The 15,166-nt window shown below is 45.7% G+C and overlaps 1 protein-coding gene and 1 long non-coding RNA gene across 2 annotated transcripts in view; both read right to left on the reverse strand.

Annotated features, from left to right (window-relative positions):
• The window catches only part of MAMLD1 (mastermind like domain containing 1), an 80,210-nt gene that overhangs the window by 20,331 nt on the left and 44,713 nt on the right, over positions 1-15,166 (reverse strand). Inside the window, exon 2 of the mRNA XM_083371902.1 lies at positions 8,923-10,521. Within this exon, the coding sequence (XP_083228028.1) occupies positions 8,923-10,521 (1,599 nt within the window). The remainder of the gene's footprint in view (positions 1-8,922; positions 10,522-15,166) is intronic.
• LOC310645874 lies at positions 4,577-7,122 on the reverse strand. Its single transcript, XR_014493604.1, has 2 exons — positions 6,929-7,122; positions 4,577-4,782 (listed from the first exon to the last, which is right to left on the reverse strand). It is a non-coding gene; the product is annotated as an uncharacterized lncRNA (long non-coding RNA).

A 15,166-nucleotide genomic window follows, 5' to 3' on the forward strand; every position in this document is an offset into this window, starting at 1 on the left:
CTCGGAAATCCAGGCGAGAGCCCTGATCTTAAGCCGAGCTAATGCTTTCTGGGATTTGCCTGAACCAAGGCTACGCCGAATTCATACATCATCATGGCAATAAAAGCCGTGATTACGACGGTTGTAAACTTTTTTGGGGGGTGGGGGCTTTCTAGTGGAGGGAATCCGGCCGAGGGGAGTCAGATTATAAACAACAGCATATGGCAAGTCGTGTGAAACAGGGCACCCTGTTCGGCAAAGCACACGCGGGCGGGGAAGTCATGGCACAGCAGGGGAAAAGGGAAAAAAAAAAGGACATCTGGTTAATCAGCATTAGAAAAAGAGGTGCATTTTTTTTTTGGCTAAGTGCTTTCTTGAAAAGGACAATCCAAAACTCTTAAAATTCCTAGCCGGATTTTACAGCGCAGGTCTAAACTGAAGTGCAGAGAGTCCTCGACTTACAACCACTTATAACAAGTTACGACAGCACTGGAAAAAAGTGACTTAGGACCTAATTGTTAGATGTTTTTGTGCCAGCCATGGCAGTTCCCCAAAAAAGGTCATCAGATGGGAGCAAAGAGGCATCTTTGCTCCCACTGGTGGGTCAGGGGTCTCCGGCCCCTGCAGCCCCATTGGAGAGAGTTAAGGGCCCTCCAGCCCCCTCACTCTCATTGGCAAGGGAGGGGCTGAGGACCCCCATAAAAACCTCTGCTCAGGGGCTGCTCTCTCTCTTGTTGCTCTCTTGTTGCTTTCTTTGTTCAAGCTCCCTCTGGGAATGATCCATGAGCTCAATCCAGGCATGGATGCCTCCATGCCAGGGAACTCTTTCTCTTTACTCTATCTTTAAATAAAGCTTCATCTGATTGCATCCCTGCGTGATGCCTTTTCCTTGGAAGCACTTCAACGAACCGTCGGTCTCGTGTGTTTTAATCATTGCGGTCACATGAACACAATTCGGACGCTGGGCAAGTGACTTGGACTTATGACCGTCGCAGTGTCCTGGGGGGGGGGGGAGGATTCGGGTGAAGGGATAACCTTTTGCGACCTGCTGACAGCAAAGTCAGCGGGGGAGCCGGTCTCACTTAATGGCCGTCTTACTAACTTAACAAGCTGCCGCGATTCACTTTAAACACCGTGACAAGAAGGGTGGTAAACTGGAGCAAAGCTCACTTAGCAACCGTCTTGCTTAGCAACAGAAAATTTGGGTTCGATTGTGGTCGTAAGCCGAGGACTACCTGTATACCAGACGTTACATAAGAACACACTGAGAGGCAAGGTGGTGTACTGCAAAGGCAGTGCCTTCCCCCCCCCATCTTAGGAAATTTTAGACTTCAACTCCCAGAATTCCCTAGCTCAGGGGTCCTCAACCTTGGCCACTTTTAAGGATTGTGGACTTCAGCTCAGACTTATGGACTTCAACTGAAGTACACAAGTCCACAAGTCTTAAAAGTTGCCATGTTTGGAGACCTGGCTAGGAACATCCTATGAAAATTAACCCAAAGAACCAACTTAGACGTGTGGAATCTCATTGACCAGTGAAGGCACGAGCAGCCATTTCATCCCTCAACACCACCCCCAACTTGTTTGTTACACAATGAAATCAGTCTAGTGGAATGTGGACAAAAAAGGACTTGCAGCCAGCATTCTAGACTCCAGAGGGACTCCAGTTCACAGCTTGCATTCAAGAAGAATTCTTAAATTCAACCCTACCACCTTCTGACTAGCTCTTCTGGAATTTTGAGGACACACTAAGGACATCCCAGAAGACCGAGGGGTGAGCCTGCTCCTCACCACTTGTTCTCAGCCTCCAGGAAGCTTTTGTTTCATCTCTGCTTCTCTTTCTTCCCCTGTTCCTTCTCCTCTCTCCCCCCCCGCCCCCCCCCCGCTCTACCCCGGGGCTTCCTTCCAAGCTAAACCTTGGTTTATAACCACCTTCCAATTTGATTTTCTAAGAATGCTGCTGAGGTCCTGAGTTTGAGCCAGTGGTATTCTTGGAAAAGAAACTTTGTTTGAAGCTTTCCTTTCTTTAAAACAAAAAAAAGGGAAAGAATGCAAACGAATTCAAAGAGAATGAGGCACGGAGCACAGCAGGTCTTAGAAGGGATGTTGTTGGTTGGCATTTATTAACATCCCAGGGTTCAAAGTAGCTGCTCTAGTAAGTCCCGATTCTCCGAGTAGGTTCTTTGCAAACTGTTTTCTCTTCTTCGATCACCGGAGGCCTTTTGAACACCTTTCCCGCTCAGCAGAAAGCACATCCTCCGGAGCCCAGGTGTCTCACAACTTGAAACGCACCCCGCCCTGCCCCAATCGATGCTTGTCAATGTTTAACAATCAAGGCTCTGAGCATCAGATGAAGAGAGATTAGACAAGATCTGATCCCTCCCCATTGTCCCAGAAAAGAGGCATTTTTGATGAAGCGTCTGGCTGGGCTGCAGACAGATCTAAGATAGGAGTGGTTGGAATGAAAACACAGGCCGGTCCAAGAAAGTTCGTCTTTTGGAATGCAAACTCACGTCTCTAAAATGTGTTTCGAAAGACACGTAAAGAACGCGCCCGCCCGTGCAACCCGCCTCTCTCCCCCATGGTCCACCTCCAGCAGCGGCTCCCCTCTCGGCGTTCCTGGACCCGCTACAAAGCCCCACTTTCTGCTGATTGTTCTATCCTCTTCCTGGCTATTGTCCACATTCTTTTCTCTGTGCAATGCTCACCACGCTCCAGGATGAGGACGGAGTAGGAGACAAACAGGCCAATCTGACTCACATCTGCAAAATGCCTGCGCGCAAGAGAAGGGGGCCCCCGCTTGAAAGACTCTGGAAAGAGTGTAGAGTGTAGAGAAGCGATGATTAGGGGAAGATGGTGGAGAGCCAACGTAGGAACGAATACCCCCAAATTACCTACCACCCCAGAGGACTGCTTGGAGAAGAAGGGGCTAAGGAACACAGTCTGTTGCCATTGACAGAAGGGCGGAGGAGACATACATAAAACTCAGCAGGTGAGAATAAAAAGAGGAAGAAAGGTTAATACAATAATGCGCGTCCGATTTATTTAATACCGGGAGAGCGCATGGCAACAGAAGGAGCAGTATAACCATAACAGCAGCGGCTGCTACCTCTGGGTGAAAGTGAATGCTGGAAACTGATGGAGCATCTGGAATATTTATTTTGATGTTTCAATGGGGAAATGCAAACACAACACAGACTTCCCCAAGAAAGCAACGGACTCCATAAGAAGCCGAATCATCCCGTTGCTCTTTCTACCTTCCCCAGATTTAAATTTGAATTTGCACCTTTTTCTGCAGGCTGGCGGGGACCTCACATGGCAGAGGATAACAAGCGATTAAAAGGCAACGTCCTCTTGATTCATCAAGAGTACTAATTTCTTTTGTCAAGTGCCTGATTCATCACGGGAGATGAATTCCTTGCTAGTAGTAATCAGAGAATCCAACCTGTAGTGGAAATCACTAAACCACATTCCTGTGTGGAGTGACTTCACCGATCCAGAATGTACACCGGTGAGCCTCATCGGACACGTGGAATAGGCCCAACCCAGGGAACTTGTAGGAGGAGAACTAATCAAGGAGAGAAGCAACCTAGAACTAAGGAGAAATTTTCTGACAAAGTGAGAACAATTAATCAGTGGAACAGCTTGCCCCCAGAGGTTGTGGCTGCTCCATCACTAGAGGTTCTAAGAAGAAATTGGACAACCATTCATCTGGAACGATGATATAGGATCTCCTCCTTGAGCAGTGAGGTGGACTAGAAGACCTCCAAGGTCCCTTCCAACGCTGCTATTCTAAGTTTCTGCAAACTCACTTTCAGTGTCTTTAGTTCACCTTGCAAGGGATTTTAGGCTTTGGTGAAGGATGTTCCTCCTTATTTTTCTGTTCACCCTATCCCACGATTACGTCATTGTTTTCCCCTGTGTGTTTTTGATCCACCGAAGTGACCCAGTAAATGGGAAGCGGAAACATCCTCAGGATTGTTATTTTTTTTTCTTTTTTTGTCACAATGAGATTTACCGTCTGGAATGAAAGATGTCTCTCCATCCAAGCATTTCAAAATCACCTATGCTACTTTAGACCAGTCCCTCTTCACGCCAGCAGCCACACCAATGACCCCAACGTCCTCAAGACCTTGCAAGAGAACATTTCAGTTGGCGCAAGCAATCCTGCACCTTCTCAAAAATGCTGGTGTGACATTTTGGCATCAAAGGAGATCGGAGGGATCTGCAAAGCATGGTCAAGAAAATCAGGACGAACACCACAAAATTATCATCGGAGTTCTTTCTGTTATTGTTCTTAAGGTATGTTGCCTACACGGGGCCAAGCTTCAACTGTAGCATTGTGGCCCTCATCCCGATATTTTTGAGTTATGGACATCCCTGAAGATCCAAGAAATCTAGTCCAGCATCCGTATAAGAAACCTGCAAATTTTTCCTGGTATTTAATATCCACAGCCTGTAATTTGGGGTCTAGGATAACTCACCGCAGCGAACTCGCCACGGCCAACCCACAGCGGGACAAGAGCTACACTAATATCAAGGAAATGATGGAATAGAATCATTAGAGAAAGGGAGGAGGGACAGAATGAAATGTGAATGGCAAAAAAATAAAATTTATTTTAAGAGATTAAATTGAATCGCTAAATTGTCCCGTGGCAAGAGGGTTGTGGTGAGTTGTCCCATTTCACAGTAGCCTCTGATTGCAGAGAATTTTCACCGTTGCTTTCGAACCTCGCATCTAAGCCTCAGTGCATTTCGTAAGGTACCACGTCAATCAAAATGTCTTTGTTCGGTTTCAAAGACCTGTAAAACGACAACAGTTAAATAAACCCAGCCACGAAGACATTTGAGACGACATTTAAAGAAACCCCTTGCTAGTGAACTGAATGAATTCATATCACAGGCATATTCAGGGTAATTAAGGGCCAGGTGGAGCCCCTTTCAACCCAAGCTTAACTCTTAAATCATTTTGTGGACACAACCCTACTGGGTTTCTTGTCAAAGATAAGAAATGGTTGAGCTTTCCTGCGAAAACTAAGCAAAATCAGATACGTTTTGATGCACTTTATGATGTTCCCTTAACAGGCCTCTCCTTTTTCTTAAAAATGAATAAAACCTCATATCAACATATGAATGATGATGATGATGATGATGATATAAGGGACCTTGGAGGTCATCTAGTCCAACACTTGTGGACTTCAGCTCCTAGAATTCCTCAGCCAGCTTTGCTGGAGTTGAAGTCCACAAGTCTTAAAGTTGCCAAGGTTGAGGACCCCTGCCCTATACCATTTCAGACAAAACGGATGTCCAGTCTCTTCTTAAAAACCTCCAGTGTTGGAGCATTCACAGCTTCTGGAGGCAGGCTGTTCATGAATAAATTAGTTGGTTCCCCCCCCCCCCAAGCAGTTAATCAACAGATCCTTCCAATCGTCCCTCCCAAGAAGAACCATAGGAAGAAAAACTTGTTAAGATCGCTAGAATGGCAATAATCTACTTATCTCTCTACAGTTTGCTTTAGGGGGTCCCTCCTTGGAATGCCCGTTTGTGATAAATGTCATTACAGCTCTTTAAAACAATTGTCCTGATCCTTTACTGGCTTGTTATTTAGAGATGGCTTAAGCCGGCCTATCATTGTTGACATAATGAACATTATAAGTCTTCCCTAGTAAACACACACACAAACACACACACACACACACACACACACACCAACCAGCCAGGCATTAAGTTTACTGAACAGATTTGAAAAAATGTGAATATTCTCAGTGCTCTTGTATTTATCATCACAATAGACTTGGACTTTTATTGTTCTAAGAAAACATTCCTGCGCTCTTAGCACCGGCATAAGTAGAGGAAATTGTGAAAAGGAAATAAATGGAATTTTTATCCCTCAGCAGAAGGCACCATAAATCCTCCAGCCTTGAGCACCTGTGAATTTGCCCTTTTTCCTACAGCAGGGGTGTCCACCCTTGGCAATTTTAATACTTGTGGACTTCAACTCCCAGAATTCCCCAGCTGGCCAAATGCATCCAGATCCAGTTGTTAAATAACTGGTCGTAAGTCAAGGACGAGACTGGACCGCCACTTGTCTGAAATGGTATAGGATCTCCTGCTTGATCAGGGGGCTGGACTAGAAGACCTCCAAGGTCCCTTCAACCCTAGGATTCTATGGTTCCATGATCCTGAGCAGGGGGCTGGACTAGAAGACCTCCAAGGTCCCTTCCAGCTCTATTCTGATTGATTGATTGATTGATTGCATTGCAGGCGACTCCCTGACACCCAACACTCAAGTCTTTCTCACAAACTGTTCCCCAGCAGTGGGCTCTCCATGCTAATCATTTTCTTGCCAGCCAGATCCCTGGAGTGAACTTGCCTCCAGTTAAGTCTTTCCTTTATTATTGAGCATGTAACCAGATTCCCTACAGACAGGAGGATCACCGCATCGGGCACAAGGAGCTCAGCTGCTGCTCCTTCCTACTTCAGCTGGCTTCTGCAACTGCAGCTCGCAGCACAGTGGTTGCCCACCCTGTCGAGGGCCCAACAGCTAGGTTTTAATCTCCGGATGCACAATAATCCCTGTAGGTTGGCACCCTACACCCTTCATGCAAACCCAGGCTGAATATTTTCCTAGGACCTCGCCCGCAACAGCAACTGGATCCACATACCGTAGTTCTAAGAGATTAAAGCTGCCACATGGTTGCTTTGATTTAGCCCTCTTCGTGGACCCAGCCATAAACCCAGAGTTAAAACAACTATAGCTTGGTGGTACATGAATCAGAATACTCTCTTAAATCAATACTCCCAGTTCTGGCCCTGTCGGTCCCATTTCTATTTATTTTTCCATTTATTAGCAGTCCGTCTTGCTAACTGCAATTCTTGGTGGAGAGCATCCATTGAAAAGCCAACAGAAACATCCTTCCACAAAAGATGGCCACGTAATGATGTCGACCTTAACTAATCTTTAATTCAGAGGGTTGAAACCATCTTTCTTTCTTCAGCTCAGCCACACCTGGGAAATGGGTCTCATGCACAAGCAAGGAACAAACGGATCCCAGGATGAGTTGTCACTTGAGAGCAAGCAGATCAGGCTCAAACTGTCATATTCTGGACACCTTATCAGGAGATCCAGTTCCCTGGAGAAGGATGTAATGCTGGGAAAAGTGGAAGGAAGGAGGAAAGGGAAAGTGTCGTGGTGATGGTTATGTCATGATTTGAAGGACCAGATGGGGGACAGATAATCACGGAGAAAATCCATCTATGTGGCTTCTAAAAATCAACACTGATTTCATGGCATATATCCATCCATCCATCCATCCATCCATCCATCCATCCATCCATCCATCCTTCCCTCCATCCACCTAACCCAATTCATCCATCCCGTCCCGTCCCATCCCTCCCTCCCTCCATCCATCCCAAGCTTGTCAAGCTAAGGTACTATGTAGTTTTGGGATAGTCAGAGTAATTTGTTACGAAGAGGATGTGCTTGTTGACGTTAGACTTTGGTCTTCAGCCCTCTTAACAGGTGATATTGGCCAGGTACATTTCCCTCTCTTCCAAAGCAAAACTTATAACTATCAAAAAGAATTTGTATCTTATTTGGACAAAGCTGGAAAGGAAAGTTTGCTCAAAGCCTTAAAAAAAAAGGGCTGACCACTTTCCCCAAACAAAGCGGAGACAGTAACTTACTCTTCCTTCTAGGTACATACAACCTACGCAAGTTTACTGAGTAATCCCAGGCAAGTGGAGAGATAATCATGTTTTTCTCCTACTCACAAGAGTTTTCACAGAGACACAGACAGACAGTCCAAACAACATACTGTACCAATTTCAGAATTAAGATCCAAAATGGCCACAGAGAAATTCAACCAAGGCTTTAAAGCTAACAACCAAGCCACAATCTGCTTTTGTCAGCTCTTCAGTCTATTGGAGCCTGACCCTCAGGAGATGCAAGTCCCTACCCTTCTGCCAAACGTTGCATTGGTGCAGACACATATTTTTTTGTTGTCACGGTGCCCTTTTCTGGGGCAGCGTTTCCCCCTGAGATTCATATGGTCCCGACTGTGTTAAACGAGCCTTTAAAGTAGACCTTGTTAGGAGCTGGCAATCTTCTCATACGCTGATCTGGTTCTTAAATTTTCGTTTCTTACTCCTAGAGACACCTCCTGATGATTTTATGATTTTTCCAGTATTTTATATCTGTATTTTAAGCTGCCCAGGATGGTGTCAGACTGGGGCGGCCGGTGAATCTCATTTATTCACCAATAAATAAAATACAGACACACAGGTAGTCCTCGAACTTACAATCATTTGTTTAGTGACCGCTGGAAGTTACAACAGCATTGAAAAAAAAGTGAGTTATGACCGTTGCAGCATGCCTAGGGGGTCATGTGATCCCCTTTTGTGACCGCCGGATGAGCAAAGTCAACGGAGAAGCCAGACTTGCTTAACAACCGTGTGACTGAACAAGTGCAGTTTCCTTTACCAGCTGCGACAAGAAAGTTCGTCAAATGGAGGCAAAGCTCTCTTAACAACTGCCTTCCTTAGCGGTGGGGAATTTTGGGCTCAAGAATTGTGCTCGTTAAGTTGAGGGCCTCCTGGATTTAAATCAGGAACGCTCAACTTTTTCCTGCCGAAAACCACTGCTAAACTGGGAAGATCATGTGCAGTGTGTGCGTGTGTGCGGGGGGGGGGGAGAACGACTCTAAAAGGGAGGCAAGCCATGCTGCCCTCCCACACCCCACCCCACCCCACCCCCAAAAAAGAAAGAAGTCAGAGCCAGGCAGGATTGCCAGCTGGAAAAGGAGGGTCAAAGAAGTCAATGCAGACCTGCAAGGTTTGTCTACACAAACCTTCTTCACCAAGGAGGACCGGCAAAGATGAATAACAGGGAAGGACTCTGGGAGGTGGACAAAGGACAAAAGCACACCCCCTGTGTAGGCTTACCTGCCGCACTTGTGAGGACAGCGGGGATGGCTGGACGTGCCGTTGTTGCATCCGAGAGGGTTGCATCAACTGCCGCAGCTGTTGCTGAAGGAACTGGTTGTTGTTGACTTGTTGGGACTGCGGAGAAGTTGCAGCTTGTTGCTGAAGATAATGCATGAGCGACTGCTGCCCCGAGTTGGAGGCCATAGGCGACATCTTCTGGGCAGGGTTGCTCTCCGAGTTGAAATGGGAGAGGGGTTTGGTATTGCTGAAGGAAAACTGCTCTTGGGCCACGGGACCTTCGCTCCCCAACCCCGGCTGAATGCTGTTGGAAGACTGCGTCATAATGACGTTCATGTTCTTGGACTGGGTGGAGGGCATGGGTTTGTAGAGGGAACCCTGCAGGTTGGTGGGGTTGCTGGTCGGGGTGGGGGTGGGGATCAGGTTACTTTGAGGGCTAAAAGGTGGTTGGTGCAAAGCTGGGCTAGAAAGCTTCTCTGGCCTGTAGGGTGAAGGTCCAGCATTCGGAGGCCCCAAAGGGTTCGGAGAACTTTTAATGCTGTTGGGCAGGATGGAGTTTGGAGGGCTGAAAGATTGCTGGTTGAGGACCGGACTGGAGAGCTTCTCTGGCCCAAAAGGAGGGGACAGACCACCGGGTGGATTACTGTTGGACGTGATGCTTGAGAGCAAGGGGTTCTGCGGACTCTGAATATTGCTTCCTGGAAGGCCGTTAGGAGTCATGCTGGAGATCATGACATTTTGAGGACTGAAGGGCTGGTGGTGCGGAGAAGACCCTTGCCGGTAAGGAGGGGAAAGACCTTGAGAAGATATGGTGGGCCAGTTGGGCGTTGGGGGCTTGGACGTTGGGGCTTGCTTGCTGGCTAAGTGCTTCAATTGCTGGGCATGCCAGTTGGTCCCAGGCATATGCATGGCTTGAGTCTGGCCCTTGTTGGCTGCAGTTGAAGAAATGGGCGAAGCAACAGCCTTGTTTTGAGACGGAACGGAGTAGCTGGCTCCAGAAGAGGGCGTCATCTGCGGGGACCCACCGCTTGGGTTGCATCCAGGAGAAAAATCTTTGTTGGGGAGATGGTTGTCCAAGGGAGCGGCCTGCGGAGAAGACTTGGAAGAGCTGTTCATGGCTGTGGGAGGGTGGGCCAGGCTGCCCAGGGGCTCTTCAGGTTTGCTCCCTAAGATCTTCTCGAGGTCCAGTTCGTTGGGGGAAGGGTCTGGCATCTTGGTCAACTCTTCCAACAAATCTTGCAGTTCTTGGTCCACAGCATGCATGTTGCTCCCTTTGTCGCCATAATGGCTGCCGAGTGGCCCTTTCTGCCCAACCTCAGCGTTAGGTGGAACGGAAAAGGGAGAGCCAATCCCACTCCCGTTCATGTGGTTATTTTCCAGGAGCATTCCGTGTCCGGGCATCGTGGAGCTCCTGTGATTGGCCGAGAACGGAGAGCTTTGCATATCGGGGCATGAAACAGAATTGGTCCCAGGACCCATGGAAAGAGTGACATCCTCAAGACAAAGTCGTTTACTCTCGCTTGGGAAGAGGACGTCAGGCATGGCGCCGGAGGCTGGCGAAGCGTCATCTTCCACTTTCCTCTTCACGGATCCCTGTAACTGCAAGATAAAAGGGTTTTACTAAACAGGCAGGAAACGCTGAACTTTGTAGCACAACCTTGGCTTAATGGTGAGAGCCGGTTTGGCCTAGTAGTTAAGACACCAGGTTAGAAGGCAGGAGACCGTGAGTTCTAGTCCTGGGACATGAAAGCTAGCTGGGTGACTTTAGGCCAGGGGTCCTCAACCTTGGCAACTTTAAGACTTGTGGACTTCAACTCCCAGATTTCTGAACAGAATTCTGAACAACTGAATGCCTGTACAGAAACCTGGCCCAAAGCTGGCACAGCTTAGCTAACAAAGAGTATTAAGGTCATAAGGAGACAGATCAACAATCTGACATTCCTTACAGGCAGAGTGTTTGGAATAATCCACATATTTTCTAATCCAAGCACAACAATGCAGCCGGAGCTATCTAAACAGACTCTACCTAACTATAGATAACTTTGGAAGGGCCCCCAAACAAAACAGTTTCCAAAAAGGAGAGAAACTAGATGCACAACAGCATGAATGAGTGTCTTCTTTGGAAGACGTTTTCACATGCACAAACTCTACATTAGCATCTATAGCGATGTGACCCTCAGTTACACGGGGATTTGGGGATCCAGGAATTGTAATGCCATCAAAAATGACTTTCAAATAAATTAAAAGAACAGGTCTCCAGGGATTGCTTGAGATAAGCCTGCCCCTTCACACACACCTCAAATTTAATTATTGTTGGTTCCTCCCGTTCGAAAACTATAAACTGCTGGGCCAATGGGATTAGATCAGATTAGACCATGAAGCCCAGTATCTAGATTTAGTTTTTGGAAATGATCTAAGTGATTCCGGAGGAGGAGGAAGAGGAAGAAGAAGGGGAAGAAGAGGAAGAAGAGGAAGAAGAGGAAGAGGAAGAGGAAGAGGAAGAAGAGGAAGAAGAGGAGGAAGAAGAAGAAGAAGAAGAAGAAGAAGAAGAAGAAGAAGAAGAAGAAGAAGAAGAAGAAGAAGAAGAAGAAGAAGAAGAAGAAGAAGAAGAAGGCGGCACTAAAAAGATAATTATGAAGACTCCTCTATTCGTATAATTTATGTAGCACTTTAAAACATTTAAAGGATTTTCCTTATGATATTTAGCTTCAGATAAACCCAGCTGTTAAAAAAAAAGTTTGATGTACATCAGTTATGGGAAACATAAAGGACCCCCTTACAGCAGTGCAAGTCATAATTAACCTTGCTTTAGAAATCTTCCAAGTTCATTTATTACTACCTTCCTTCACTTTTTAGGTAGCTTGGAAAATGTGATGCCCCAAATGAAATCAGTTTGCTTATAAGCTTTGCATTCTCCCAGTCGCCAAGAGCCTTGTTTTAACTTGCCAAAGTGTGCCAGGAGCTTTCTGAATCCACAGCCAAGGGGAAGAAGAAAAAAAGGCAGATGTCTGAGCAGAAAGAAGCGACTTATGAGCAGTCCTCACGCTTTACAAGGTATACTTTGGATCTGGGTTGTAAGCACTGGAGGAGAAACCTCACATGTGGGACCTCTGCAGCCAAAAGCGACCAGCCCCTTGGCCTTTCATTGGCGATGTAAGTCATATGGAACATGGCAGCTTTCAGAGTGGAGAACAAGCTTTCAGAACGGTTAATGATAGATGCCTTCTCAAAGTTATGACTGTAGACCTTGTCACTTCCTCCAGTCTAATTCATATCCTGCCTTGCATAACTTCTGCACAAAAAAAGGGCAAAAAGAGACCAGCTCAGCAGCCAGTTAAAAGCTACAGGAGTCTCCAAGCTACGTTAGACACAGGAGAAAGGAGAAAACTTTCCTCAATTTCAATATGCTTCCATCAGGAGATTCTCCTCCTTTTAAGTCTAGGTCAGCGGTATCCAACCTTGGCAACTTTTAAGATTTGTGGACTTCAACTCCCAGGGGTGTCCAACTTTGGCAACTTCAAGACTTAGGTCTATGGAGATTCTCAATAATCCAGGTTCATGATTGTCCCAAAGGTGCTTTTCAACAGGCTGAAATTCTTTCAGAAGAACCGATGAAGCTTCTTGGATGAGAAGTGAAATGTTTTCAAGAAAAAAAGGGAGTCCAGTTGCCTTTTGAAAAGCACCTTTGGGTTTAAGACTTAGGGACGTCAACTCCCAGGGGGTGTCCAACTTTGGCAGCTTGTGAACTTCATGGCTGGCTGGGGAATTCTGGGAGTTGAAGTCCACAGCTCTTAAAAGTTGTCCACAGGTCTTAAAGTTGTCAGGGCCGGACACCCCTGGTCTAAATGAAAATCCCACCCAAGCTGAACGTGTTCCTCAAGCTGATCTGATTTAGTAGAAAGGCAAAGATAAACGTGGCGGGATATTTCATAATTGGCAGTTAAGGGGAAGAGGAGAAACATCTTGCAAAAAAATAAATAAATAAATCCTACCGCTCGGGCCTGCTGGAGTTGCTTTCAATTTAAATGTCTGTCTAAATCATAAGCCAGCTTTTTCACATTCTCACCTTGCATTTTTATAAACCATTTGCCGCTTTTAGTTTCTAAAACAGCTCTACCCAAAGAAGCAAAATCTTACCATTTCCCACTTTTCGATTAAGAATCAAACAACCCCGCTTCTCTTTCAGTCTCATTTCCTAAGGTAAAGGTAACGCTTCCCCCACACATGCGTGCTAGTCGTTTCCGACTCTAGGGGCCGGTGCTCATCTCCGTTTCAAAGCCGAAGAGCCAGCGCTTGTCCGAGGACGTCTCCGTGGTCATGTGGCCGGCATGATTAGACGCTAAAGGCACACGGAACGCTGTTACCTTCCCACCGGAGTGGTCCCTATTTTTCTACTTGCATTTTTACGTGCTTTCGAACTGCTAGGTTGGCAGAAGCTGGGATGAGTAACAGGCGCTCACTCTGTTACGCGGCACTCGGGATGGCTTATTTCCAGTCATGCTAGGTAAACACTACCTAGTCCTTTCCTAAATGTTTCCTTTGCCAATAAAAAGACTTTTCTGTTTTTGTATCTTGGTTTCAGCTACTCTAAATTTTGTTTCAAATCTCACTGCTGGTGTTTTTAAACTTATTTTATTGTTGGTGGATGTTGCTTTTCTCTCCCATGCTTACAAATCTTACAGATCAAGATGATGACATCCACAAAGCTTGTGACCCATCTTCCATCCATTTTTTTTTCCTTTTAAATCTATTTTTTTCATATTATAAAACACTGTCATCCCCTTTATGGCTCTTTATCAAGTTCTTATTTTGCGTTAACTGTACAACTTAAGCAACCTGACGTTCGTTAATATCTCAGAAACCACATTTAACATTGAAGTAATTTTCTTTCTCATCTTTAAAGGTTTAATTGATCTTAATCATCACAGTGTTAAAGAGTTTCCAGTTTCTCTTGTATAAATACCACTTCATTCTGTTATTATCTGTATTCTATAATGTATTATTTGCACTTTATAATGCAATTAAATAATTAACTTAGAGAAAGACAAGAAAATGAAGCCCAGTTTTTTTTTAAAGTTCCACCCTTATTTTTAAGCATCACACATAAAAAAAACGAGTGTGTGTGTGTGTGTGGACTTTTTAATTGTACTGGTGTGGCTGCCATCTTGACTTTTTTGACCTGCAGACACCTTTCCTCACCAATCCCTGCACCTGTCTAGCTTCCCCTTTTTAATCTGTACCCCTTTCTTAAGATTTAATAAAGAGCGCTCGAGAGAGATTCTCAGACTTTACTATTCTCAGACTTCAGCAAAAAATTTATCATAATGAATTTCTCCCGGACAAAAGTGGAGGAACAAACACACTTTCTCTTTTTTCTGTCCTGCCTAGGAAAACCCATTTAAAATAAATAAATAAATAAATAAAAATCTGCAGAGAATATTTTGGGCTCAGCAATATTATTCACCTACCCAACTGCACCCTAAACTCTTATTCCAGCCCCCCCCCCAGGTGTAAATACCTTGGCGATTCAACAGAGGAGAACAAAGCCAGAAAATTTGCATCTGAGGGAGGCCTTTGTAAGGATCAAGACAATGGCGTTGCCTCGGCATGCCAAAACCTCTGTGAAGGATGTGTCTTAATTAGTAATCCAAGGACTTAACAGCAGCCACAGTGGGCATATTGTTTTGTTGTAACTTTCACATTTCATTTACTGACAAGTGTTATTAGCTTGACAGCTGAAGAAAGACTGTAACCCTCCCCCCTCCCTTCCCTTTTCCCCTCCTCATTTTTTTTCTTCTTCTCTAGCTGCAAAGCTCATTTCCCCCTGCCCCCCATTTCTGGCTCTAAAATCAAGATCAATCTCCCATTTATGTTTCCCCCCCCCCCAATCTCTGGTGCCTCCCTTTACCCCTCTCTCTGATGCTTCGAGGTCTCGTTTTCTGCTACCTTCTCTCAAAGTGCATTAACTTCAAGATCCTCTGCTTCCTTTAACCCAATTTCCTAGGCTACGCTAATTCCTCCTGATGATCCAAGCCTACTGAGAAGCAGACACACTCCAGCGGGATTACGTTGAAGGGACAGGGCTGGCAGATGGCATTTTATACCAAGGCAGGCTCTTTTCCACCGGTTGCGATTCCCCATCTGCAATTTGAACATCTCGAGATGAGCAGGGTACACGGAAGACTTCTAGAAGAACCCATTCTCAAGGTATGATGAATATGGTTTCTCCTCATATAACCCAACT

This window comes from Vipera ursinii (assembly GCF_947247035.1).
Source record: "Vipera ursinii genome assembly, chromosome: 12".
Lineage (NCBI taxonomy): Eukaryota > Metazoa > Chordata > Lepidosauria > Squamata > Viperidae > Vipera > Vipera ursinii.